At 37.1% G+C, this 25,750-nt stretch overlaps 1 protein-coding gene across 1 annotated transcript in view; it reads left to right on the forward strand.

Annotated features, from left to right (window-relative positions):
• The window catches only part of LOC306857156 (chondroitin sulfate synthase 1-like), an 81,246-nt gene extending 68,403 nt beyond the window's left edge, over positions 1–12,843 (forward strand). Inside the window, exon 3 of the mRNA XM_079396897.1 lies at positions 9,431–12,843. Coding sequence (XP_079253023.1) covers positions 9,431–11,029 — 1,599 coding nt within the window. The 3' untranslated portion in view covers positions 11,030–12,843. The remainder of the gene's footprint in view (positions 1–9,430) is intronic.
• The last annotated feature ends 12,907 nt before the right edge of the window (positions 12,844–25,750 follow it).

The following is a 25,750-nucleotide window of genomic DNA, read 5'->3' on the forward strand; positions in this document are numbered from 1 at the left end:
CTAAAGTCTTACATCACCACGATAAGTTTTAGTTATTTATGCTGGAAATTCAATGGGAAAAAAGGTGTATCTATTAAATAATCATGATGTGAGGCTATTTTAGATAATCCAGTGAATTAAATATAAAAGAAAAATGCTTATTTTTTTTTCTAATTTAATTGAATTTATTTTATTTTTAGCTGGATGTACACAAACAAAACAATAACAAGACAAATTTGGCATCAGTATATGAAAACAGATAATCTTTTCATAACACTTCAGTTATAAGCATAATGAATTAAATATCTTGTATATTTTGGAACTGCACACAAACAAACAAAAAAAGATTATTCATAACCAATTAACGACAAAGTGGCAAGAAAACAGATTGGTAATGCTTCAGTTTTAAAAACAAAAAAACAACTGTTTGAAAGTGTTTTTATAACATCTCTAAATTCTGCTTGGATGAGCCACATTGAGATTTTATCATACAGAATAAACGGACTGTCCTTGACCTTAACAGGTCAGTAAACACTGTTTGTATGCTATAAACGGGCAACTTTATGATCTTTTATTGAGTTATTATGTGGTGTTCGTGTCCGTCATCCATGCAATGACCTGAAAAGGACATTCGCTATATGATCGCTGATTAGATATGCAGTTTGTGGGAAGAGAATTACCTTTTATTATGGCTTTTAAATGGAAATTAAGGGGGAAATTCCTGTCATCACTGTAATGAGAGCTGCTTTCATATGACGGCCGATGACTGATTTCATCTTTGTCCTTTGCTCACGTGCACTTATGCATCTACCTCTGTTTTGGTTACAGTAGAATTAAATAAATGTGATTTGGATGAAAGATGCTTGAATGTAGTTAGAAGTTGCTCAGTGTTTTGTACTTCCTAACATTCAAGTCTCATGTATTTGCCACGCCATCTTTCTTAAAAACGTCTGAATGACGAGTTGAGCTCCAGCTTTTATTTATTAGTTTCATCGGTACAATAGTATTTATTTATTTGTTTGTTTGCTTGTTTATTTATTTTGAATGGTAAGAAACGTCATTTGTCAACTTTTGACAACTTATTTATTATCATATGTATGACAGTATTTTATTTACTTTATTATTTTATTTATTATCATTTTAATAATATTATCTTGTGTTCATAGGTAATTTCATAGCTATTTTTTTATTTTATTAGCTTATAAATAGACAATATACATTTACTGTTATTTACCATTTCATATGTATGATTATATTCTATTCATTTATTTATTTTTGTTTATTTTAATTGTAATAATAGCGGTTTAGTATAATTTATTTATTAATATGAATTTACTGTTATTTATTTCATAGGTACGGTAAAAAAATTTTGTTTATTAATTTTATTTATTATTTTAATAGAAAGTTATTTAGTATTTCAGTATTCTCAGTTGCAGTTATGTTTTATTTTACTATAGATTTACTAAATTTACTTCAGTTAACATTTTATTTACTAGTTGTTGTTTTTTTCCATTTACTAGTGGTTTACTTTTTTATTGACTTTCATTCACTTATTTTTATTTTAGTTTAGTTTAGAACCTGGTTTGGCTTCTTTTGAGGTCCCATAATGACAGTTCAGCTGGACTTGCGTGTTTATCTTGAGGGAGGTCAGAGAGCGTCTGACAGCGCTGAAGTCTCAGCTTTGATTCGTCTCGAGTGTGTCAGTAAATGTTAATGAGGAGACCTTGACCGGCTAACTGGGCTCCCAGAATCCATAGCTATTAGCGTCCCGCTCCGGGGCTCTTTCTTCTCTGCACGGAGCCGCTCAGCTGACAGATGCTGGATGAGGCCGTCAGTTATCAGAGCTGAATATCTGTGTCAAGCTCCATGAATCGGTCCAATAAAGAGGGCAGTGACAGAAGCGTCCACCTCCGCTCACCTTCATTACCTGCTGAGGGCGTACTTTGAGACAGACCCCCGCCGGCCCTTAATGGGGTCAATTATTGGCCGGAATGATCCGATCCGCAGGCATCGATGGACAAATCGTTGGCTTTTTATTAAAACTCAGAGGTTTGGTTTCTGAGGATTTTAACAAGTGGTCATTTATTAAATTTAACTCGTTCATTTCAGTGTAAACCCTGGATAGATTTGGACTTTTTTATATAGAGCCTTATGAAACGGTTTAATTATTTTCTAAATTCCATTTTTCACGGATTTTTCTGGATTCCGTTTTAATAGTTAAATTTTAGTAATAAAAAAGTATGTACATAACAACAGTTTATTAATAGTTTAACAATTACATTTTTAGGGACCTGTGAAAGCAGGGTTTTTTTAATTTCACTTTATTGTTGTTATTATTATTTTTTTTCAAATTTATTTTTTCCCTTTTCAGTAAATTTTTCTGAATTTCTTTTGAATTGTTTAATTCAATTCTAATAATCAAAAAACATATCTAATTAACTAAAATCATGAAACTTATGCAGTATCGATAACAAAACATTGCCCTAAGGAATTTGTTTTATTTTTTCCCCAAAATTCTGTTTTAATTTTTATTAAATGTAGTTTGTGCAACACAATTTTTCTGCATTCTGTTTTAATGGTTAAATTAAAATTGAACAATAAAAACATCTTATTAATTGAAATAATAAATCCTAATGATTTATTATGTTGTTGTTTTTTACAATAATCGGGCCCAAATTTTTTTATATATTGTTTTTTTAGTTTTCTGGATTTAGTGTTAAATACAAATGAACTATCAATCAACAACAGAGTTTTATTTAAAAGGGATGTTTAAATACCATTTTTTTATAAATCGTATCAGCAGTAATTAATTAAATGATGTTTATAGCAGATAGCATTCAGCACTAGTATTCACCGATTTGCATGATGATTTTTTTTTTTTTTTGTGACCTCGTCACTTTCTGGCCGAGTGCAAGTGCTCTTTTCTGCTCATGAGATCCGTTGATCTCCAGAAGCAGACGGGCGATCCTTTGGCACATCCTCACGCTCTCATTCTGCTTCAAGGACGTTTCTTGTTCTCAGTCAGCAAGGCTTTTTCACAGTAATGCAGAGGAAGCAGCTTCATCTGCGTCATTGAGTGTTGCATAATGCTGATTTTGAATGTGGCACGCTGAAGTGTTTTCATTCGGCGAGAGAAAGCGTGCCAGTTCAGGCCCAGACCAGAGACGTCCATCATACAGCGACAGCGGCGCTACAATCTCCTCTCGCGAGCAGCCAGCAGACGACTCTCTGAACTGAGCCAAATGAACTACTCACTGTTTTATGATATTAGGAATAAAACTTTAATATTGTTAAAATGTGAGAGGTGTGACTTCTCAAATTAAATCATCTTTACTCATCACTTTGCTTTAGATGAGTAATGTAATTTGTATGTACATTTGTTTTGTTTTTTATTATTATTGTTTATTGCTTTTGAAGAGGCAAACAACTAAACTACATTTTTGAAAATAAAGATTTATTTAGCATAGTAAAAACATCTTTTGACTATTTGTTCATTTTCAACCTTTTTTATATTTTGCATTTTTCAGTAAATGGCAAGTAATTAAGTTGTATGTTTATGGCTGCTTGACTGTTATTTAATTTACATAATGTTGTTTTTTTTGTTTTTTTTAATGCAGTTTTTTTTTTTTTTTTTTTTTTTACTTAATGCATTTATAAACAAATGTTGTTTGGGTCCAGTCCTGCGCCATCTCACTCGAGATATTAGAGAGAAAGTCTCCATCTGTTTTTGATGCTCACCAGTAGTGTGAAGAGCTCGGCCATCAAATCAGCCCGGACACATGTTTAACATCTGGAGGAATCGCTTCCCATTAAATAGTGGAAATAATTACCGTTGTTTTACTTCACAGTCCTTTGAGTTAACAATTCTGGCAAATGTTCCAGCACAAATGGACGCTTTGAATTCTCTTTTCTGGGATCTGTAGGGAAGGAGAGTCACACATATATGACTTTGATTCAAATTGACGATAAAATATTTGAATTTACTCCAAATTCACAAAACAAATTAAGCGAATATAAAATATTATATAAATATAGTATTATAAAAATAATGCGTAGAAATTGCAAATGCAAATAACCCATTATCTGATGCAATATTTACTTCAAAATCACCACATACTATTTGAAAACAACAAATATGTTTTAACTTATTGTTGACAAGGCTGTTTATTTTTTGTATTGAAACACTTATATTGGCTAAATGGGTACAGTTATCAGTTGCTGCATTAATCCTAAAATGCACATTTGCATATGCATATAGCAGCTGTTATACTGCTTTATCAAAGCTGTTTCTGTGTTTTCAGTTTAGAGATTAAGACAGTGTCTAATTGAAAGTGGGTTTTAATATCTTATGCACTACATTACTCTTCTTTTAAGGATATTGAAAGCATGTTTACTCCCAGCCAAGCCAAATGAACAGTGAATGTGCTTGAATTAGGCCTTATATGACTTTAAATGATGGAGCAGCTTATTAGCAGATCACTCCTTTAGATGTTAGAAAAAGGAGAAATAAGTCACATTATCTCAGCAGCTGCAATCTGAAACCAGTAAATCAAGCGTGGCGTGTTATCGGAGCTGTGGATGGATTGAATCTGAGCTGTAATCTCACATTACATGCTCCAGCGGCGGGATGTGCTTCTTCATGTCAGATTTCATTCCCACGCTAATTACCATCCCGAACAAATCCACCAGTCCACCAACACTGTCATAATAACAGAAGAAGTCGTCATGAGAATCAGCTGCACGTCACAATCAATCAGTGCTGGTAAAGAATAAAAGATGGGAAAAGCTCCGCATTCATAACACATTTGACTAACGGGATATTCAACTGAACGATTCATTAGGAGCGTAAATAGCGTCAAATATGACAACATGTTGACTTTAACATGAGCTCCCGTGCCAAGCAACTCTCCCGCTGTGTTTGAAGGGAAACGGAGCGCATTAACCTTCTGCAGGAGACGTCAAACATTCGTCTGTGAGCCGCTTTACTCTGATCTCGGCGTCTGCGTGTCACATTAGGACTCGCTCTGGTTTTGTTCGCTGTTAATGTATTTTTCTTTTGCTGTTTGTCAACAATTCAAGCTTTACTTTCGCTTAGGGCTAAATGCGACTGCTTTCAATGTGCATCACATGACAGGAACTCGTTTGAATGAATGAATGAATGAGGCATTTATATAGCGCTTTATTCTGTATTACTGTACACCCAAAGTGCTTTACAATCATGAGGGGGTCTCTCCTCAACCACCACCAATGTGCAGCATCCACTTGGATGATGCGACGGCAGCCGCAGTACAACGGTGCCAGTGCGCTCACCACACACCAGCTACAGGTGGAGAGGAGAGAGAGTGACAGAGCCAATTCAGTGGATGGGGATTATTAGGAGGCCATGATAGACAAGGGCCAGTGGAGGGAATTTGGCCAGGACACCGGGGTTACACCCCTACTCTTTACGAGAAGTGCCATGGGATTTTTAATGACCACAGAGAGTCAGGACCTCGGTTTAACGTCTCATTCGAAGGACGGTGCTTTTTACAGTAGTGTCCCCGTCACTATCCTGGGGCTTTAAGACCCACACAGACCACAGGGTGAGCACCAACTCTTCCAGCAGTAACCTAGTTTTCCCAGGAGGTCTCCCATCCAGATATAATTAACTGAGTTTTGCTATGGCCTTGGGCTGGGTATCGATTCAGATGTCCCGATTCGATTATATTTCGATTCGCAAGCTTTCGATTCTATTCGATTCTCGATTTTTATTTTTTATTAATATTATTTTTAATTTTTTTATTCTTATTACATTCAGCGACTATAGTTTTAATACAAAAGCTATTGAAATTTCAAAAGAAAAATGAACAGTAAACATCAGTTTACAAATGGTTAATTAATAAAAAGAAATTAAACCTGTTATTTTAAACCTATTCTTTTTATGAAAGTAGGGTCCTTTCTTAAATCATAATAGGGCCCTATAAAATGTTCTTCTTAATTTTTCTGGTAATCAGATGAAGGCATAAAACATTAATTTAATTTATCCTAATCAAATGAAAATTAAACCCTTTTATTTTTTGGCAAACAAAGTGCTGCACAACAGAGGTTTACTGTTAAAATGAAAAAGAAAGCAAATGGAATTATTCCTTTTAAAAATAAAGATTTGTTAATATTTATTAGTAGTAGTAGTAGTAGCATTGAGTCTTATATTCTGACAGTTTCTTAACGTTAAACTAAACTTATTTTGACAGGTTTCCATGAGGAACTTGCAGCTGCTGTGTATCATGTGATATGACGGTAGTTTTCTCAAATTAAACGGTAAAATGCTAATGAAATGACTCTCAGAGCAGCTGGAGATGATATTCGTGTCTCAATATCATCATATAGTGAGACGGCAGAAGATGAAAACACCGCGAGCGTTGTCCGCGATTTAGTATGTGTGTAGTAAACAAAACAGTGCGTCGCACCATCCGCCATTCATTCATTCATTGCAGAAATCATGGTGCCTTATGCATGATATCAAATGCTTCCACAGATTTATAGTATTATTATAGCATTTCACCTGAGCATTACAAATCATGCGTATGGCTTTGTTCTTGGTTCTCATCAAGCACGCAGAGTCAACCAGAGTAAAACAAGCAAAGTTTCACAAAAGTAAAATATTTAATTGTGTTTGGGGCAAATATCCACACTCCTTGAATGCCGAATTTGGGGGCTGTAGCTAACTGCTGTAATCACTGTAAAAAAGAAAAAAAAAAATTTCATCTTAAAATAATTTGTTACCCCGCTGACTTAATTTTTAGTTTAGTCAACTGAAATATTCCAGTTGTCCCTTAAATTAGCATTGAGTGTCTTAAAATTTCAAGTTGACTTAACTAACAATTTTAAGTCAGCAGAGTAACATTATTTTTAAATTGAACCAACTTTTTGAAACTTTTTTTACTGCGTGTGTGTGTGGGTGTGTGTGGTGTGTAAAATGCAAAATGTAGGTAGATGGATCGATAGAGATTGATTGATTGATTTACAGGCTTATTTATTGGCTTCTTGTATAGCTTGACTGATTATTATTGTTCTCATGTAGAGCATTTTGTTGTGGTTTACTGGACTAATTCTAATGAGTGCGAGTGAACGATGACAGCATTTCAGTGTTTTGGATGAGCTGTTCTTTTAAGGTTTTCTCATTCGAACCTTCTCGCTTTAGCTTCCTGTTATGGGCTGTAATGGAAAGCCGTCGAGTCCTGACAGAAAGCAGACTGATGCTGTCATACAGCAGTGTGCATTTATCTGTGGGAAAGAAGTGATTGTGTCTTGTTGTAATGTATTTGTTTAGGCTCGAGGACGTCGTGTGACGGAGCGATTGCAGCTTGAGTTCATTTCTCTGGCATCCTCCATTACAGGGACACGTCTGCTATCTGAATGTCAGCGCAGTCTAAATATTTTAATTTGTGTCAACTGCCGTACGAAGAGCTGCAGATGGGAAAAGAGCATTGTGGGGGAAATGAGTAAATCCATCTCATGACCTAATTGTTGGTGTGTTTTTAGTAGCTTAAGAAGTCTCACATTGCATGGTATCCTCGCAGAGCACCTATAATGCCTGGATTTATAGCCCACAGTCATGAAAAGCCTGGAAATATCTGTGAATTTTAAGAAATATAGCCTTGAAAGAATCATTTCTGAGAGTCAAAATTGAAAGTCATGGAAATTTCTAGAGCGAGCTGCAATCTTATCCCGTATTCACATGCTTCAATTATCCAGTAATCAAAGTTTGGGAAGCCTCTATAATAAAGATGCGCTTTGAGTGGTTTTGAATGAGAGCTTCTGCTTAAAGACTAAATGTAAGTGGTTGCTTTGGGGCAGAGACGCTCTTATAATTTCGTTAATAACACTGATGCGCCTCGTCCTGGCATGTGAGGACCAATTTTGATTTTGAATCGACCTTCAGTTCCTCTCCAAGTTTTACTTCTCTAATTCTGCCTCTATTCGTAGATGCCACTCAGTGGTATTTGACTCCAAATGGCCTCATCACATCATTGGCCATAATGTAATTTTTATAATGAGTCATAAAGTGCCTTAAGAATAAAGAAGTGACCTGGAGTCGGGATAATTATGGTCTGGCTAATGATGAAGTGTTCCCACAATCCTGACTGCTGCTGAGAAGCGTTCTCAGGCTTTCTCAGGTCAATCTAACCTGCTTATTGACACCGTGTTCCTCTCACACCCTTATTACCCTTTCAGCCAGAGCCAGCAGAGCTGCAGTTTGGAGCACCTGGTTTTGTCTTCAATGATTGCAGGTTATTACTTAGTCCACAAATGATTCGACAGACTTGTAGGATATTGTATCTGAGAACTTAACTAGTTCTGAGTTGTTGCTGTCTTTGTGGTCTCATTCATGCCAGATTTATGCCTTTAAAGCACAATATACTCAATGTACTTTAATGGCAGCAACAGATGGCATGAAAGTAGTACTTGTTATTCTCATAATGGACAAATATCAACTGTTCTATCATTGCTTACATTATGGCTTGAGAGCAATATTTTTAGACGTTTAAACTTTGAGTGATAATATATCAGACCTATAGGATATATTGGACACTCAGCACTGTAGTTAGAAGAGCATCATTTTATCATCTATCTTTTTTTTTCACAAAGTATTTTTAAAATAATAATACATATTTATATTTTCAAACATTATACATTTTTTATTTTAATTGTTTGTTACTCTTGTTCTTTTACACTTGTCTATATAGAGCACTTTACAGGACTGGCTAGAAATGGGTTCGTTGGGTCTTATTACTAGATGAAATGAAAGTAGCGCTTACACAGACATTTCAGATATTTTTAGTAATAATATGAGTGATAATATATTGGACATTGGCCACTCAGCACTGTAGTTTTCAGGAACCGCTTTTTTTTATTTACGTATAAAGTAGCATTTTCAAATAATTACATAATATTTTTATTATTTTATTATTTATATTGTTATTATATTAAGTATTTTATTTTTATTTATCCATTTATATTTTTTTATAAAAAACATTTTTAAGAAGAAATTACTTTATTATAATAATAATAATAATAATTGTTGCTCTTGTACTTTTGCCCTTGTATATATGTGTACGAACCACATTACATGACTGGCCTAGAAATGGGTTAGATGGCTCGTGTGACTCTTGTGCTAGTGATGGTATCACCTTCCAGACTCCTCAGACAGGCCTTGTTCTGTAATCTTACCCATGTCACAGTATCGCTTTTGATTCCATGATTCGTCTGTGGGACACTTTCCAACTTTCTCCTGTGTCTTAAGGCAGACTGGCTTGTTTGCGTTTCAGTTTGGCCCTTTAATTTTAAAATAATTGTGCATTCTGCTCATTCTTGTTTTTAGTTTCCAAGCTTTTAATGGTTTGTCTTCATTGCACAGTTCAGCCGTTATGATGTCTAAACCACTCATTAATACCCATTTTCTCTTTTTCAGATGCAGCAGCTATTCTATGAGAATTACGAGCCGAACAAGAAGGGCTACATCCGTGACCTCCACAACAGCAAGATCCACCGGGCCATAACCCTTCACCCCAACAAGAACCCGCCATACCAGTATCGTCTGCACAGCTACATGTTGAGCCGCAAGATCGCGGAGCTTCGCCACCGCACCATCCAGCTCCACCGCGAGATCGTGCAGATGAGCCGCTATACCAACACCGAGGTGCACAAGGAAGACCTCCAGCTGGGCATGCCTCCGTCCTTCATGCGCTTTCATCCCCACCAACGTGAGGAGGTGCTAGAATGGGAGTTCCTCACGGGCAAGTACATTTTCTCATCCTCGGACGGGCAGCCTCCGCGTCGAGGTATCGACTCCTCGCAGAAGATGGCGCTGGACGACATCATCATGCAGGTTATGGAGATGATTAACGCCAACGCCAAGACGCGAGGAAGAGTCATCGACTTCAAAGAGATCCAGTACGGCTACCGAAGGGTCAACCCCATGTACGGGGCCGAGTACGTACTGGATCTCCTGCTGCTCTACAAGAAGCACAAGGGGAAGACCATGACGGTGCCCGTAAGGAGGCACGCCTATCTCCAACAGACCTTCAGTAAGATCCAGTTCCTGGAGGACGAGGGGATGGACGCCAGAGTCCTGGCTGCCAGGATCAACCAAGACTCAGACTCACTGTCTTTCCTGTCCAACTCTCTCAAAATGCTCGTCCCGTTCAAGCTGAGCAGCCAAGCCGGCCTCGAACAAGAAGAACCCAAAGAGAAGAAGATCAACATCCTCGTGCCCCTGGCGGGACGCTACGAGATCTTTGTGCGCTTCATGGCCAACTTTGAGAAGATCTGCCTGATTCCCAACCAGAACGTCAGGTTGCTGATTCTGCTCTTTAGTACGGACAACAACACTGAGCGCATCAAGCAAATCGAGCTCATGAGGGAGTACCACATGAAGTATCCCAAAGCCGACATGGAGATCAAACCAGTTTCCGGACCCTTCTCCCGTGCTCTGGCCCTGGAGGTCGGCTCGTCCCACTTTACCAATGATTCCTTGCTCTTCTACTGTGACGTGGACTTACTGTTTACCCCCGACTTCTTGAGCAGATGTCGCGGGAACACCATACTTGGGGAGCAGACGTACTTTCCCATCATCTTCAGCCAGTACGACCCAAAGGTTGTCTACGCGGGCAAGGTGCCCAGCGACAACCACTATGTGTTCACCTCCAAAACGGGCTTGTGGAGACACTACGGTTTCGGGATCGTCTGCGTCTACAAAGGAGACTTGGCCAAAGTGGGTGGCTTTGACGTCTCCATCCAAGGTTGGGGACTGGAGGACGTGGACCTCTTTAACAAATTCGTCCAGTCTGGGATCAAGCTGTTCCGCAGTACGGACACCGGCATCGTACATGTCCACCACCCTGTGGTTTGCGACCCCAACCTTGATTCCAAGCAGTACAAAATGTGCCTGGGATCCAAAGCTTCCTCGCACGGCTCCACGCAGCAACTGGCGGAGCTGTGGTTGGAGAAGAACGACCACGGCTTCCGACAGATCTCGAACTCTAATAACGATTCAATGAGGACAGAATAGACCTGGCAAGCGCACACACCCACCCGTCTGTCTTCATCTTTATGGTGTTTTTTAACTACCTTATTTATTTTTTACAGAAAAGACTTCTGTGGATATATTTTGAAATAAGAGCTTGTTTTGTAAACTGTACAGGAGCAGCGTGACACTTTCAGACTCTGAACTTTTTTTTAAGCAGCGTAAGGAACATTGATCTATTTTACCAATCCAATACTGAGCATTATATTTATGGCACCTCACGTACAGACTGCTGTGGACCACGCCGGAAAATGCGTCATGATGGAAGAGGGAGTTTGGACACGGACATGTGGTGTATGGCAAATGGTAAATGTTTATTTGTGAATGTTTACAGAGAGCTATGAACAAGTGATTCATCCTTGGGAAAGGGGATCTATAAAATAACAATCTTAATTGTGACAATTAAGGGCCATTGATCAAAAGTTGCTCCCTTTTTTTTCGGCTTTTGGTTTGTTTTTCCAGTTTATTTGTCTGGGGGATCCATTGTAACACTGTTTTGTTTCCATTGATTTTGATTTATTTTTTTACTTCTGTGAATGAAACTGCTGGATGTAGATCTTTCCAACTCATTCCCACTGTCTAATTTATTGAACGTTCGGTCTCGTACGATATCGGGCTGAGATTGTGTATATTAGAGATTGTATAACCGTATCAGTCATGGATAGTGTTTTTGTTCCTCTACGTTTTCCTCTCTCTATCTCGAATTGCTTTGATTACCAAAGACTTTTTTTGCACAGTTGCTGTAGGTGATTTTGTTTGAGCGTGCTTGTGTATGTGTGCGTGCATGGATGTCCGAATGCAAGACGGTGGAGCAGGAAAAACGTTTGAATTGTACTGTAGGATGGCGGTACCGATGACCAGATTTCTATTCTACACGGCTTTATGAACACGTCGACAACAAGCCACTTTGCGATCTATTTTCTTGTTTCATTTGCTCCTGTTGATTATTTAATTTTTGATATGGTTGCATACAGGCCATTCTCCTGTGATTGAGCCATGCACTCCACAGAGGGAATTGGCCCAAACCACCGCCTCGCCTTCTGAAACAAAGACCGATCTCCAACAGTACTCTGTTTTTGTTTTACGTTCTTTTCTGGAGCGTTTTCATACTTCAGTTCTCTGTTAGCCCCCATACAACTGGGACAAAACTTTTATATTTAATAAAATGGAAAATGTTTATCAAAATGCATCATGTCAAGGCCATTTTGTTTACCTTTAAATGGCTTATTAGAGCATCCAAATGCACACTTTTAAAGGAACATTCCAGATTCAAAACAACTTGAGATCTATTGGTAACTCCCTAACAGATGTTTACTGTAGTGCACTATGGATGTATATTTGACAAGAAATTCAGTGCAGAAAGTGCCTGCATGAATTATTTCATACAAAAATGTGTTATTTGATGTGTAATCTAAATCTAAATCATCCTTTTAGCAGCAAAACAGCTTTTTAGTAGATGCTTTAATCTGAAGCGATTTTTATGCAAGGATAAAAAAGCATTTTTCCTGGCAATCAAACCTCTGATACTAGTAAGCATGTTTGTGCAATTCTTGAGTTTTCTTAAGTCCTTTGCTGGTATCAATTCCAGTATCTTGCGAAACTAGCCAGGTTTACCAGCCCTATGTCGTCATGACAGGACAGAACGATTGGATTTAACTTTGCATAAACAAGGTCAGTAAACAGTCTTTCACACACCCTAAAATATTATGTCATTCATTGTGGGACATTACTGTTTTTATGAGTTGTGAAATGATGCTTTCAATAACTCAACTTGCATTAAACCAAGAAAACAACCAGAGTATCTATTATATCTCATGTTGTGTTGCAAGCATTTTGACCCAGATAGGATTTTCTTCCCGAAAATGCTGATCACAATGGACTAGAACCAAAGAAATGTTGATATTTATTTTACTTTTGGGGGGATTTTTGTCCCACCTGTTAAACTTGTGTTTCTGTTCAAAAATGTCTTATGATATACTATTACCGAATGTTGAATTCAATCTTTTTATGAACTTGTTTTCTTTCAGTTAGCACAGGTTTTGTTTCTTTTTGGAACCGACTGATCGTAGATTTTATGCACCTCAGGTTTTTTTTGCCAACATTATTCACAAATCATGTATTTTCCCTTCTAAAACTTATGTATTAACTCAGATCAATGAGACCAATGACCAATCAGTTCCAAAAAGAAAGACAAAACCTGTGATAAATAAAAGAAGTAGTTGACAGTGAGATTGAATTCAAGATTTGGTGATAATGTCACATCATTTTTGACCTGGAACACCAAATTAGGAAATGATTTTCAGCATGAGTTCATAAGTCAGAGTGAGATTACATTTTAAAAATGAAATTGTCTTAAAGTCTCATTGTTAAAAGCTTCGTAAGTTGTGACCTGGTAGAAGAGTTCAGAAGCGAGGAATGGATGGTGACCGGCAAACATTCCAGGTAATTATAGGAGGCCCCAAAACTGCAGCGGCTAACAAGCATCACCTTCATGAAACGTAAGTCTTCACGCACACGAGGAGAAACTCCCACGTAAGCAAAAGCCAAGACCTGAATCGATTCACATTTCCTGCCGTTGACCGTTACTCGATTTAAAACAAAGCTATACCTTTTTCTCCGCACCACAAAATCAGTGCTATCGAGAGATCTTATTCCGTTCTGTACTGGTTCTGTTCCAAAACAGTGTTGGCTGCCTACACGGACTGCATTTTAATGTGCTTTCGCCATTAAACCTGCGCCAAAATGAAGGCAGCATTGTTCCAAGATACCTTAAACGTACATTGCATAGACAACCTTTTCCCATCGTCCCATTGCAACAAACTTGACGAAAAATCAATGCAAGATGATCTGAGAGAAATGTTAGTTGTAACTATGATAAATATAAATATTTTTATGCTTTTTGAGATGATATTCTAATCTCATTATGTCTCTTCTGAGGACTGAAAAGGTCTCTTATGTCAGATCCGTGGTGCCTCAGTAGGCAGCGAGCAGCTTGCTGGGTTTTGGAATGGAGCCCATGTCTCTACCGTTTTCCTCCAGTGTTCCTGCCCTGAGAGTGGATTCTTATCTGTTTATCGTTTTCTTTTTTCCTGCTTAAGTTTGAGTCACAGCACCTTTTGAGGACAGCCCTGTGCAATTCCCTTTATACAGGACTATGATTCAGCAGATATCTCGCCTTTGACATGAGCAGCCTGTGTTTCGTTTGACCCACTGCTCCTGATATCACACACACACACACACACCCCTTTAAAATAACATTCCTTGTGTGTGAAACGGGGCACTTGAGGAATGAGCAGGTTTAGAGGTTTTGCTTGACTGAGTGGAGTTTTTGTCTGTACTTGAATATCTGTGGTTTTCTTAGCGAGTAAACTGTGCTCATTTAAATGTTTATTCTCTTTCTCAACATTTAGCTAAATCCAACACGGTAATATCATACTGAGGATAAAATTACACTTTTTTTTTTTTTTTTTCCTAGCTATACTTTGAATAAAGTGTTGGATTAAAAGTCAGGTCTGTTAGAATTTTAGGAAATACACCCTAAGAGGCCATGCATTTGCATTACCAAAAATATATAAGGGTTATTATCATTAACTAAAACCACAAAAAAATAAAAGAAGAAACTTTTTTTTCTCTTTTTTTAACATTAACTTGTAGTACTAAAGCTAAATAAGTTAAAACTAATAAATTTATTTAATTTGATATAATCTTGAATAATCTTAAAAAATATTAAATAAAAACATAAATTACTATATATATGTATATGTATGCGTTTTATTTTAAATAAATATTTTAGTATCATTTAATATAAATTTTATATATTTATAAATAACATTAAAATTGATCATTTATATTTTATTTTATGTAAATATTTGTTATAAATTATTATAAATATCTGTGCTTTCTAAATAGATGCTTATTTATTTATTTAGCCAACATTTCTGGTCTCAGATGTTGAGATAAATGACAGTGTAACTCAGAGCCAAAACCATAATCGACACTGATATTAGACCCAGATATTCAATAGTGGGCTGTTAACATGAGTTTTTAATTTTTATACACTCCCAGAATGAAATACTTGTTTACATTTTTGATTGTAACCACAGAGGCTTGAATTTATAAACATCCATGTAACCCCACAAAATTAAATAAATACTTAAAGTAAATCTTCAACACAACCACATCATATAAAAGAGTTTCTGATGTTCTTTGAGGAACATCTTGATGTTATACAGCTGATAAGCTTTAGACTTCAAGGAACAAACTCCTGCTTTGTAAATAAGTTTGTTTTGCATGGCAGGCGATGTGCTTATCGATAAGAAAGATGGAAACAAACATGTCAGGACTAAAACTGAATACCGCCTTTGTTAGGCTGCCATCTCATTTATTTGCATGAACATGAATTTTCAGTTTTATGATGTTCATAGCTGATCTGCTGACCAGTGTGAAACTGAATGCTCTGGTTTAATGTGTTTTAGTTGTGATCTGACTGGCCAGAAGAGCTGAAAGCAGATTAATAATGGTGACTGGAGCTTGTTGAGTCTCGCTTGAACAGCAGGCAATTGGTTTTAATGTGAAACAGTGCTGTGTCATCACCTGGCTTTCAAAAGACCAAATATTATCCAGCCATGATTTTTCCTGGCACCTCTCTGCCAGTCTTTGGCTTGAATCTCTCTGGCTTGGCTTACAGCTTCTGCTGTGAGGTGGATGTTTAAAAGAACGGCCAAATTACTAGGTTCTGAAGTCCTTTACTGACACAAGTGCTTCTGATCCATATCAAACTAAGATTTTAATTTCTTTGGTGGACGATGTGGCCAAGTGGTTAAAGATCCAAGCTGGAGAAAACGTTCTAGCTCAGTGAAAAATGACAAATGTTCCTCACACATAGTGACCTTCCTCTTTTTCCCTCTAAAATTGCCTAAAATGTCCAGGTTTTCGCTTTTTCCTATCGTTTTCATACTTGCTGGTAGTAAAGACTGAATTTAATTTGACCAATAGCATGCAGGCATTGCACACAGTCGACCAATCGTGGCATGCGAGAAGGCGGGATCTACAGAGAACTGTCAAAACAATCAAACATATCAATTTAAACTATGAGGACTGTGGTGGACAACACATCAACAGGTAAATAAAGAAAAAAAAAACCTTGGAATAATGATATCAGATGAATTAGTAATTGTTAATTAGAGTTCAGTTTAAATTCACAGGTTTTATGCAGACACTCAAAAGGTTTACATCCAGGTTAATCTACCTATGAAGCCATTTTCCATCATGGAATTAAAAAAATAAAATAGAATTGTGAAAGAAAAAGTTGCTTTATTTTGAGTTTAAGTCTCAATTTAAACTTTTTCTTGTATTTGTGAGATATAAAATCAGAATTCCAAGCATATACTCAAGTCACACGCAGAAATCTTACTGTTTTTCTTGCAATTTTGTTTATCTAGCAATTTTTTTTTTTATTGCAACTCCTCAATTCTGACTCTCACTGAATTCTGAGTTTACATCTGGCTATTATTATTGTTGTTGTTTTTGTCTTTTTATCACAATTCTGACTTTTTTCTCGCAAATGCATATTTCTGTCTTACAATTCCGGCTTCTCTATTGAGAATTGCCCGTTTATCTTGCAATTCTGACTTTATATATTGTAATTTTGACTTCTTTCTTACAAATTGCGAGGAAAAAAAAGTCAGAATTGTGAGGGAGAAAAAGAAGCCACAATTATCTTTTTATTTTATTACTTTTTTTCTTTTCCAGTTTGACTGTTCATTTTGTTCGTCCGCGAAAAAAAGAGGCAGGGTTTTTTTTTGTTTTTTAAATCATATTGGCAGGACAATCAGCCAATCACAGCAAGTCGATGGAGGCACGTGAGTCTCACGTTCCTTCCTCACTTTTTGACGCACGCAGCTTTCTGATGTTTTCACTGGTTTAGTCATCAAAAAGTCATCATATTTGCATAAACTTTACGTAATATTTGGTCTAATGTTTGTTTTTATTTTTGTACTGTTGATAGTTTTCACCATTTCTTTCAGGAATATGCTCGGGGTCCAGAGAGGAGCCGATCAGGCTGCTGTTTGAGAAGAGCAGGGCACACATCTGTCGGCTGCGGGGTTCAGCAACAGTATTCCCGTGCTGAAAGCGATATGAACACACCGCAGAGCCGGCTGTTGTTCCGCTCTGAATAAGTAATAAGAGCCGCTGCTCTCAGTTTGGCCCAAACCTCCGCTGTTTCCATTAACTCGGCCGTTAAAGCTCCTGTCATGTATTTGTGTGACATCTACTGTATTGTTCGACAGCAAAATGTATGATTCCTTGCAGGCACTGAAGCATGTCTCTCTCTTCCTCTCACATCTAGCGATCATGAAGCTGTTCCGTTGTTCCTCAGACTCCAGATAAGATCCGTTTGGGCGACCTGATGTCTGGATGTGGACAGAAGCATCGGCGGTCGACTAACAAAGTTAATATATTTATACACACACAGACATTTTTGGTATATTTTGTATTTGTTTTTATTTTACATGTATACATATTCTATATTTATGTGTGTGTATGTGTATATATATATATGTCTACATTTACACATATATACATATACAATTATATATACACATAGGCTCTCTCTCTCTCTATATATATATATATATATATAATTTTTTTTAATATAATTTAAGATTTTCGTTTTTATTCTAAAATTCATAACTGCATGTTCATTGTTAAATATTGATTTATAACAATGCATTTAGACTCATGAGGTCTGGTGGCTGAAAGTGATCATTTTTGGACACTTAAGTCACACTGAAAGTGTGTTAGAAAATGAAACCACACACACAATTTTAGATTTTTTTTTTTTATTAGGTGCAAGACACTACAGTTCAATAAAGTGAGGCTAATCAAAGTAAACTGTGACATATTAGGCCTATACCCAGAAATAATTCATACAGTCACCAAAAATTTGATGACACTTTGACCTGACCATGTTTTGTTACATACCTTTCAATCACGGTTATGTGACATCATCAAGATGAGTTTGTATTGAAACAGTTTAACTCAGTTCTTGTCATATTTTATTACCATTTTCTAAACTATAGTGAATAATCTGAGAATGTGAGAAATGTTGTAGGTGTCTGAATAAATTTTGGTTTGACTGTGTATACACACACACACACAGTGTAATGAATGAATAGGAAAAATATATTTTACAAAACTTAAAAAATCAAAATAAATAGATACATAAAAAAACAATCACAAAAATATAGCTGTAAATGTAAAATACATTTAAAACTAAATATAAAAATAATCTCAAAAAATGTTGTTCTGACAGGAAACGGGACATTTTCATGACAAATTTTAGAAACGTCATTATTCAAATGAAAACGCATTCAGATATGCCTAAAAGAGGATTGGAAGATGTTTTATATTTAACTTTACTTTAGCCTTTTTATATGAAGCCTTTCAAAGCAGGTTTTTTTTTCCGTTTGGCTGTTTGTGAGGTTTGATTTGTATCTGTTTTCTGCTAAATGCTGCGCAATCTTTCTCGGAACGCTGTTGTTGTTTTGGTGAAGTTCTGGTGAGATGTGCTGTGTAATCTCTCAGGAAAGATGAGTCACCGCTCTCTTTTTTTTTCCTGACCCACACAGCTCTGAATTCAAAGTTGTTCAACTTTTAAAAGCAAACGAAATCAAGTGAACAACGTTGTTCCAAACTACACGACCGGCCGTCCATTCAGAGATAGAGTGAGTGGAGCTCAAGCACTTGAAACATTTTAATCATGCTCTGCTTTCAAAGAAAACAATGTTTAAAAAGCAACATGCTAACAAGACAAGCATGAGCTCTCGAGAGCATCTGCCATGCTGCTGTGGGTTTTGGGGAAGGTGATTAGCATCCATGAAGCGCCTGCCCATCCGTGTGCCAGCCAAACTACCCCTACATTATACCGCCGAACAACACCGCCATTGTTCCTGGCCAAGGAAATGCAAAGATGTGCTTTATTTATGAGGCTTAAAGCTCCTGCGAATCAGCACTTTTGAGCGTCTCTGTGTGAAACATTTCCTGTTCATTCTCAACCCAAATCCTAATGCCGAATAAAAGGGATCAGGTCTCCCAGAATTCAAATTCTGTACTTTACTCAGCCTATAGTGTCATTCAAAACCTTTATGACTTCTCATAATGAAAGTGAACGAGGTATGAATATTAAATCTCTTTCTCACACATGTGACTTGGAATACTTGGACTATACTGTAGCTCTTGGACTACTTTTATCATTTACTTATACATTTGAATATATCAATGGGAAACTTGTAAAACAACCATAAGAAAGTAAATGCAAAATTTATGGAAAAAAAACACCATTATTGATGACTGATAATGATTAAACAATTTTCCAAATGACATTACTCAGATGAAAACATGTTAGATACATTTTTTTATTTTATATATTGTACATTCTATATTTTCACACAAACTTATTGAATATGTAAAATATATATAAAAATAATCTGGAAAAAATATTTTGTATTTTCACATAAAATGTTATAAATATAAAAATCACAAAGTTTGAGCTAGTTTTACTTTTAATTTTGTAAATATTATATACATTATATAAAACGTTTTGAATTTTTGCCATCTGGCCGCGCTACAGAGCCCCAATAACCAGGACAGCCAGGCACAAGAACAGTTTCTTCCCCCAGACAATCCAACTTATGAACAGTTAAATTAAATTACTGTTTTGACAGGAAATATAGGTGGTGTTTTATTACTTTATTCATGATGATAAGAAAAATATATATAAAATATATTTTTAAAAAAGTTGCAAATGTAAAACTTTTTTTTTTAAATCACAAAAATAATGTGGAAACATTTTATGAAGACCATAAGCAAATACTCAAACTATAAATGACACAGATGAAAACATTTAATAGTTATGTTTATTTAATATTCTAATTTTAGATATTCCGTAAATTCTGTATAGTTATTAGCACATAAAAATGGAAAATTAATCAATAATTTAATTACAAAATTAAATGTTCTGATTCACGATGATGATGAAAAACTTTACAATTGACATTATCCAGATGAAAAGACACTGAATAGTCTTTGATCACTAGTTACACAACTGCAGTCACACAGGGCATGAATATTCAAGAACACTATCTTATCAGCCGTGTTAATGTGAAACATGTTTGTAATTGCGAAGCTATCTGTGTCCAATCGATTCGTAGCAGGGTTCTGTCTGTGGGGGACGTGGTGATAAAGACTCAATTGTTTGCGTGTGTGGCGCTTTCTGAAGTTTCTCAGAGGAGAAGTGAGCTTGCGTAATAATCTGCATGTGTCATCGTTTGAGCTGGTGTGTGCCAGAAAACATCAGCAAAACCAGATTTGCCATGGAACTGATTCACGTGAAATAAACCGGGACATAAAGCAAAGTGGGTTTTGTTATGCCCTGAAGCGGTTTAAATTGGAATTATCTGATTTTCCATTCAAATTTGGCAGTTAAACTTGAAATGAAGTTCTCAATGTAATTCTGGTGCGCAATGAAGTCCAGCTTCATAAAGGTTATTTTTCGGAATCAGTGGTTACACAAAGAACCTTTAACATCCACTCTTAAAATGCAGAAAATGTTCTTTAGATCATAAACACACACACAAAAAAAAATACTACTTTTGAAGGAATAGTTCACCCAAAAATTTAAATTTGCTGAAAATTTACTCATCCTTAGGCCATCCAAGATTTGGAGAAATGTAGTATTACATCACTTGCTCACCAATGGATCCTCTGCAGTGCAGATCCCTTTTAAGTCGTTTTAACTTTAAACTTTTGCCCCCTGCAGTAAAACAGTCCATCACATCTCATCAAAATCCACCAAAATATTTGTTTTCAACTGTTTTCATTTGTAAACAGTGCTTGATTTGTGCACATTTCTCTCCTGATTCAGACAAGATGAGTTATTCACTGGAGAAAGACGTTAAAATGCTGTAATGATAGATTTATGACAGCTTTTCACTTCACAGTATATTAACTGATGGGCTGGAGTGATGTGGATAACTTGTGTATTATTGTGATGTTTTCATCAGCTGTTTGGACTCACTCCAAATCACTCATTCTGACGGCACCCATTCACTGCAGAGCATCCATTGATGAGCAAGTGATGTAATGCTACATTTCTCCAAGTCTGATGCAGAAACAAACTCATCTACATATTGGATGTCCTGAGGGTGTGTAAACTTTCAGCTAATTCTCATTTTTGGTGAACTATTTCTTTAAGAACTCTTCACTGGAAGGTTCTATCTATGGCATCGCTGCAAAAACCCCTTTTAGAAGCTTTATTTTTAAAAGTGCAGTTGCACCAAAGCAGCTTAAGTTTTTTTTTTGTTTTTTTTTTTCATGACTGGCTGCCACCTGGTCTCCATTTCTGCCCTGTTCGGATCCTCAACCCCCCTCAGCAGCGAGAAAAACCTCTGCGCTGCAATTATACGACAGAAACGAGCGGTGGAAAATGTGCTGAGTGAAGGGAATGGTAATGACTTTTCCACTGCAGCGGCGGGTCAGTGGGGTAGTGGGACTCCAGCCGTCAGGACTCACCGCATTCGGGATGTTTTGCTTTTGATGCTAATGGATCAGATGGTAGAGTACCAAGTAGTGGAATGAAAATCAAATGTCGTTCAGTCTCAGTCACTTGGGACTATTAGCTGCAGTAGCTGGATGGAGATTTGAATTGATTTAAGAATCTGATATCGGATTTGAGCATCTTGATACTTTATAAGACTTTTTACTCTTAAAGGGATAGTTCACCCAAAAATGAAAATTGGAATGACTTGAGGGTGAGTAATTAATGACAAAGACATTTGTTCATCTTCAGAACACAAATTAAGATATTGCTGATGAATTCTGTAAACAGCAAGGATCCTTACACTATCAGGGGCTCAGAAACAGAATATATTTTTGGGTGAACTATCCCTTTAAAGACAATTTCATCTAACTTCATTATGGTATATAATATCCACAAATTCTGGTCTGAAGTCCTGGCCACATATTTATTTCCTAACTGAATATATATCCTGTTATAATTGGAAATGTCACATTTCTAAAGTGTTTCACACTTTTGAAAGTGGGTTAGAACCGTTTTTTTTACCGTAAGTTATGAAGCCCAGTTTTTAAAATTGTGGTGCTAGAGTGAAGTTAAGTGACATTCAGCCAAGTATGGTGACCCATACTCGGAATTTGTGCTCTGCATTTAACCCATCCAACGTGCACACACACAGCAGTGAACACACACACACCGTGAACACACACCCGGAGCAGTGGGCAGCCATTTATGCTGCGGCGCCCGGGGAGCAGTTGGGGGTTCGGTGCCTTGCTCAAGGGCACCTCAGTCGTGGTATTGAGGGTGGAGAGAGCGCTGGACATTCACTCCCCCCACCTACAATCCCTGCCGGCCCGAGACTCGAACCCGCAACCTTTGGATTACGAGTCCGACTCTCTAACCATTAGGCCACGACTTCCCTAGACAGAATGCCAATGTCTTTAAATATCCATAAGCTTTGTACAATCACAGTAACTACCTTCAAAGGTTTCGGGTCAGTTGATGTTTTTGTTTTGTTTCTAAAGGAAACAAATACTTTTATCCAGCAAGGATGCAGGAAATTTCTCAAAAATGACAGTAAAGAGTTGTAATTTTACAAAAGATTTATATTTCAAATAAATGCTGTTCTTTAAAACTTTCTATTCATCAAAGAATCCTGAAAAGATAAATGTATTACAATTAATGCAAAAACATTAACTGTTTTCAACATTGATGATCAGAAATGTTTCTTGAGCAGCAAATCAGCATATCAGAATGATTTCTGAAGGATCATGTGACACTGAAGACTGGAGTAATGCTGAAAATACAGCTTTGATCACAGGAAAAAAATACATTTTAAAATGTATTGAAATAGAACGGTGTTATTTTAAATGGTAATATTTCATAATTTTACTGTTTTTACTGTATTTTTAGATAAATCAGATAAATGTTGGTGAGCATGAGACATCTTTCAAAAAACATTTTAAATTTAAATCAAATTAAAAAATAAATAAAAATGTACCTCAAAAGCTTGTAGAGTATCACATTGATGTACACAATGCTCTTCATCCCAAATCTTGACCTTCTATGGACAGAAATGCATTAGGGTCATTCTGTCTCAACTCAACTAGAGGTTTTTGCTGAAGAAAGATAAACATGTATTGTATTGTATTGGGGGGGGGGGGGGGGGGGGGGGGGTCAAAATGTCAATTTTCATCTGAGATTCAGAGCCAAAATAGAGGGGGTTAAAAATTACTTCAGAAAGGTGGCAGCATCACAATGTCATTTTTACACAGAGATTGGTAGGTCGATTAGTAAAATATGTTGACCTTAGCAATTTTTGTTGCATTATGTGCCAATGGTGACCACTCGAAAATGAGGAGAGAGCACTTTGTTTTTTTCTCCAAAGTTTGCAGGCCTGTAACTCAAAAAGTATTAAAGATATCTTAATGCCCTTTTAGACATTGGGTCTTAACAAACTTTCCTTTTGGAATCTTCATTTTTAAGGCCCTATATGGTTCGGTTCCAGTGATATTGGAATATCAATACGGCTCTAGGAGTAAATCATTAAATTGTACACATTTTCAGTGGTCAAAAACCAAATGTGAGTCACTTTGAAAATATATTATACTACTTTTCTTTTAAAAAGAGGAATGTCTGAAGAACAAATAATGTTGAAACTAGAAATGTATCTTGTTTCCTTCTGTCAAAACAACTGCTTTGAACATACCTGTCTGAGTGCCATATATATTCCGTACTGTACTAAAGATATATGATTTTAGATTCTTAAACTTTTCTTTTGGAATCTTCATTTTCAATGCCCTACATCTTTCAGTCCCAGAGATATAGGGGTCTCGATGAGGTATCAACACAACATCAGTGCAGCATCACGATGTGTGATTGAGATCTAAAAATACAGCACTTGCATCCCCTCGACCCGTTCCCGCCGTCTGTCCCGTATCAAACCTTCCCCAAATAGAAACGCTGCTGCGCTTTCGGGGACGTCCTGAGGGTGCTGAAGTTTGGAGAGGTAATCCAATAGAGATGATAAACTAATTCCATCATGCGAAAGGAAACAGAGGAACATTCACCCAGCTTGAAATTTCTAGGCCACCGTGTCCAATGTTGACTAAACCTCTGGCTCCGGATCCATCTGTGTGTTTACAAAGAACCAGGAAAATTCCCTCTCCGATCAGATAAGATGCTGTCCAGATTATTTTATGTTACCAGTATTTTCCCATAAACTGGTACTGTGTTGATCCCAGTAGCTGGTCTTGATTAAAGCCTTCAGATGAGACCAACTTTGGATCGATGTACAAAACTGTCAAATATTAACCTTACATTGTAATAATTACCTCTGCTTTACTGAATACATGATGTTTACTAACCACAACATAACGCATTCTATCATCCACCTTATTTAGCGATGCAGAAGTAAGCTTCCGCTTTATTAGTCGCTAAAGAACAATAACTAGAATATAACTGCAGTAAACGGTAAAACTATTTGGGCTACAAACCAGCATGTTTTTGATTAGTTTAAATATGATAAAAAATCCCAGTTGGCAATATTAAACAGCTTTATTCTGACCTACAGGCAGAAACTGAAATAAGCTAAACCTGTATTAAGGACTGTAAAGAGATGGACTAATGAGACACAGAGTGGGTTTTACAAGCCGGTCTCGACCTTACTGATTGGAGTGTTTTTGAAGCTGCTGCAAACGATCTGGATGAACTCACAGAGACTGTAACATCTTATATCAGTTTCTGTGAGGATATGTGCATTCCTACCAGGACTCATATAACTTATAACAACGACAAACCATAGTCCACTGCTAAACTCAGACAGCTCCATCAGGCCAAAGATGATGCTTACAGGAATGGGGGCAGAGTCTTGTATAAACAGGCCAAATACACACTGGAAAAGGAGATCAGAGTGGCAAAGAGGAATTATTCCGATAAGTTAAGGATCCAATTCTCTTCCAGTGACACTGCTTCAGTGTGGAAAGGTCTGAAAGACATCACCAATTACAAGACATCATCCCCCAGCACTGTGGAGAATCAACAACTAGCAGACGATCTGAATGAGTTCTCCTGCAGGTTTGAAAAAATGCCATTCAAACCTCCTGCAACCCCCCTCTCCCCCACACCGGCACTGCAGATAAGAGAAGATGACGTGCGCCAGATCTTCAAAAAGAACAAGAGAAGGAAGGCACCAGGCCCAGACGGTGTGACACCAGCCTGTCTGAAATCCTGTGCTGACCAGCTGGCCCCCATCTTCACACAGATCTTCAACAGATCACTGGAGCTGTGTGAAGTGCCCTCATGCTTCAAATGCTCCACCATCATCCCCGTCCCAAAGAAACCCAAGATAACAGGACTTAACGACTACAGACCTGTGGCTTTAACATCTGTGGTCATAAAGTCATTTGAAAAACTGGTTTTGGCTTATCTGAAGGATATCACTGGACCCCCTGCAGTTTGCCTACAGAGCAAACAGGTCTGTGGATGATGCAGTCAACATGAGACTGCATTACATACTGCAACACCTGGACAGACCAGGGACTCATGTGAGGATCCTGTTTGTGGACTTCAGCTCGGCCTTTAACACTATCATTCCAAACCTCCTCCTGCCCAAACTAACTCAGCTCTCCGTC

The sequence above is a fragment of the Barbus barbus genome (genome assembly GCF_936440315.1).
Source record: "Barbus barbus genome assembly, chromosome: 1".
Classification (NCBI taxonomy): Eukaryota; Metazoa; Chordata; class Actinopteri; order Cypriniformes; family Cyprinidae; genus Barbus; species Barbus barbus.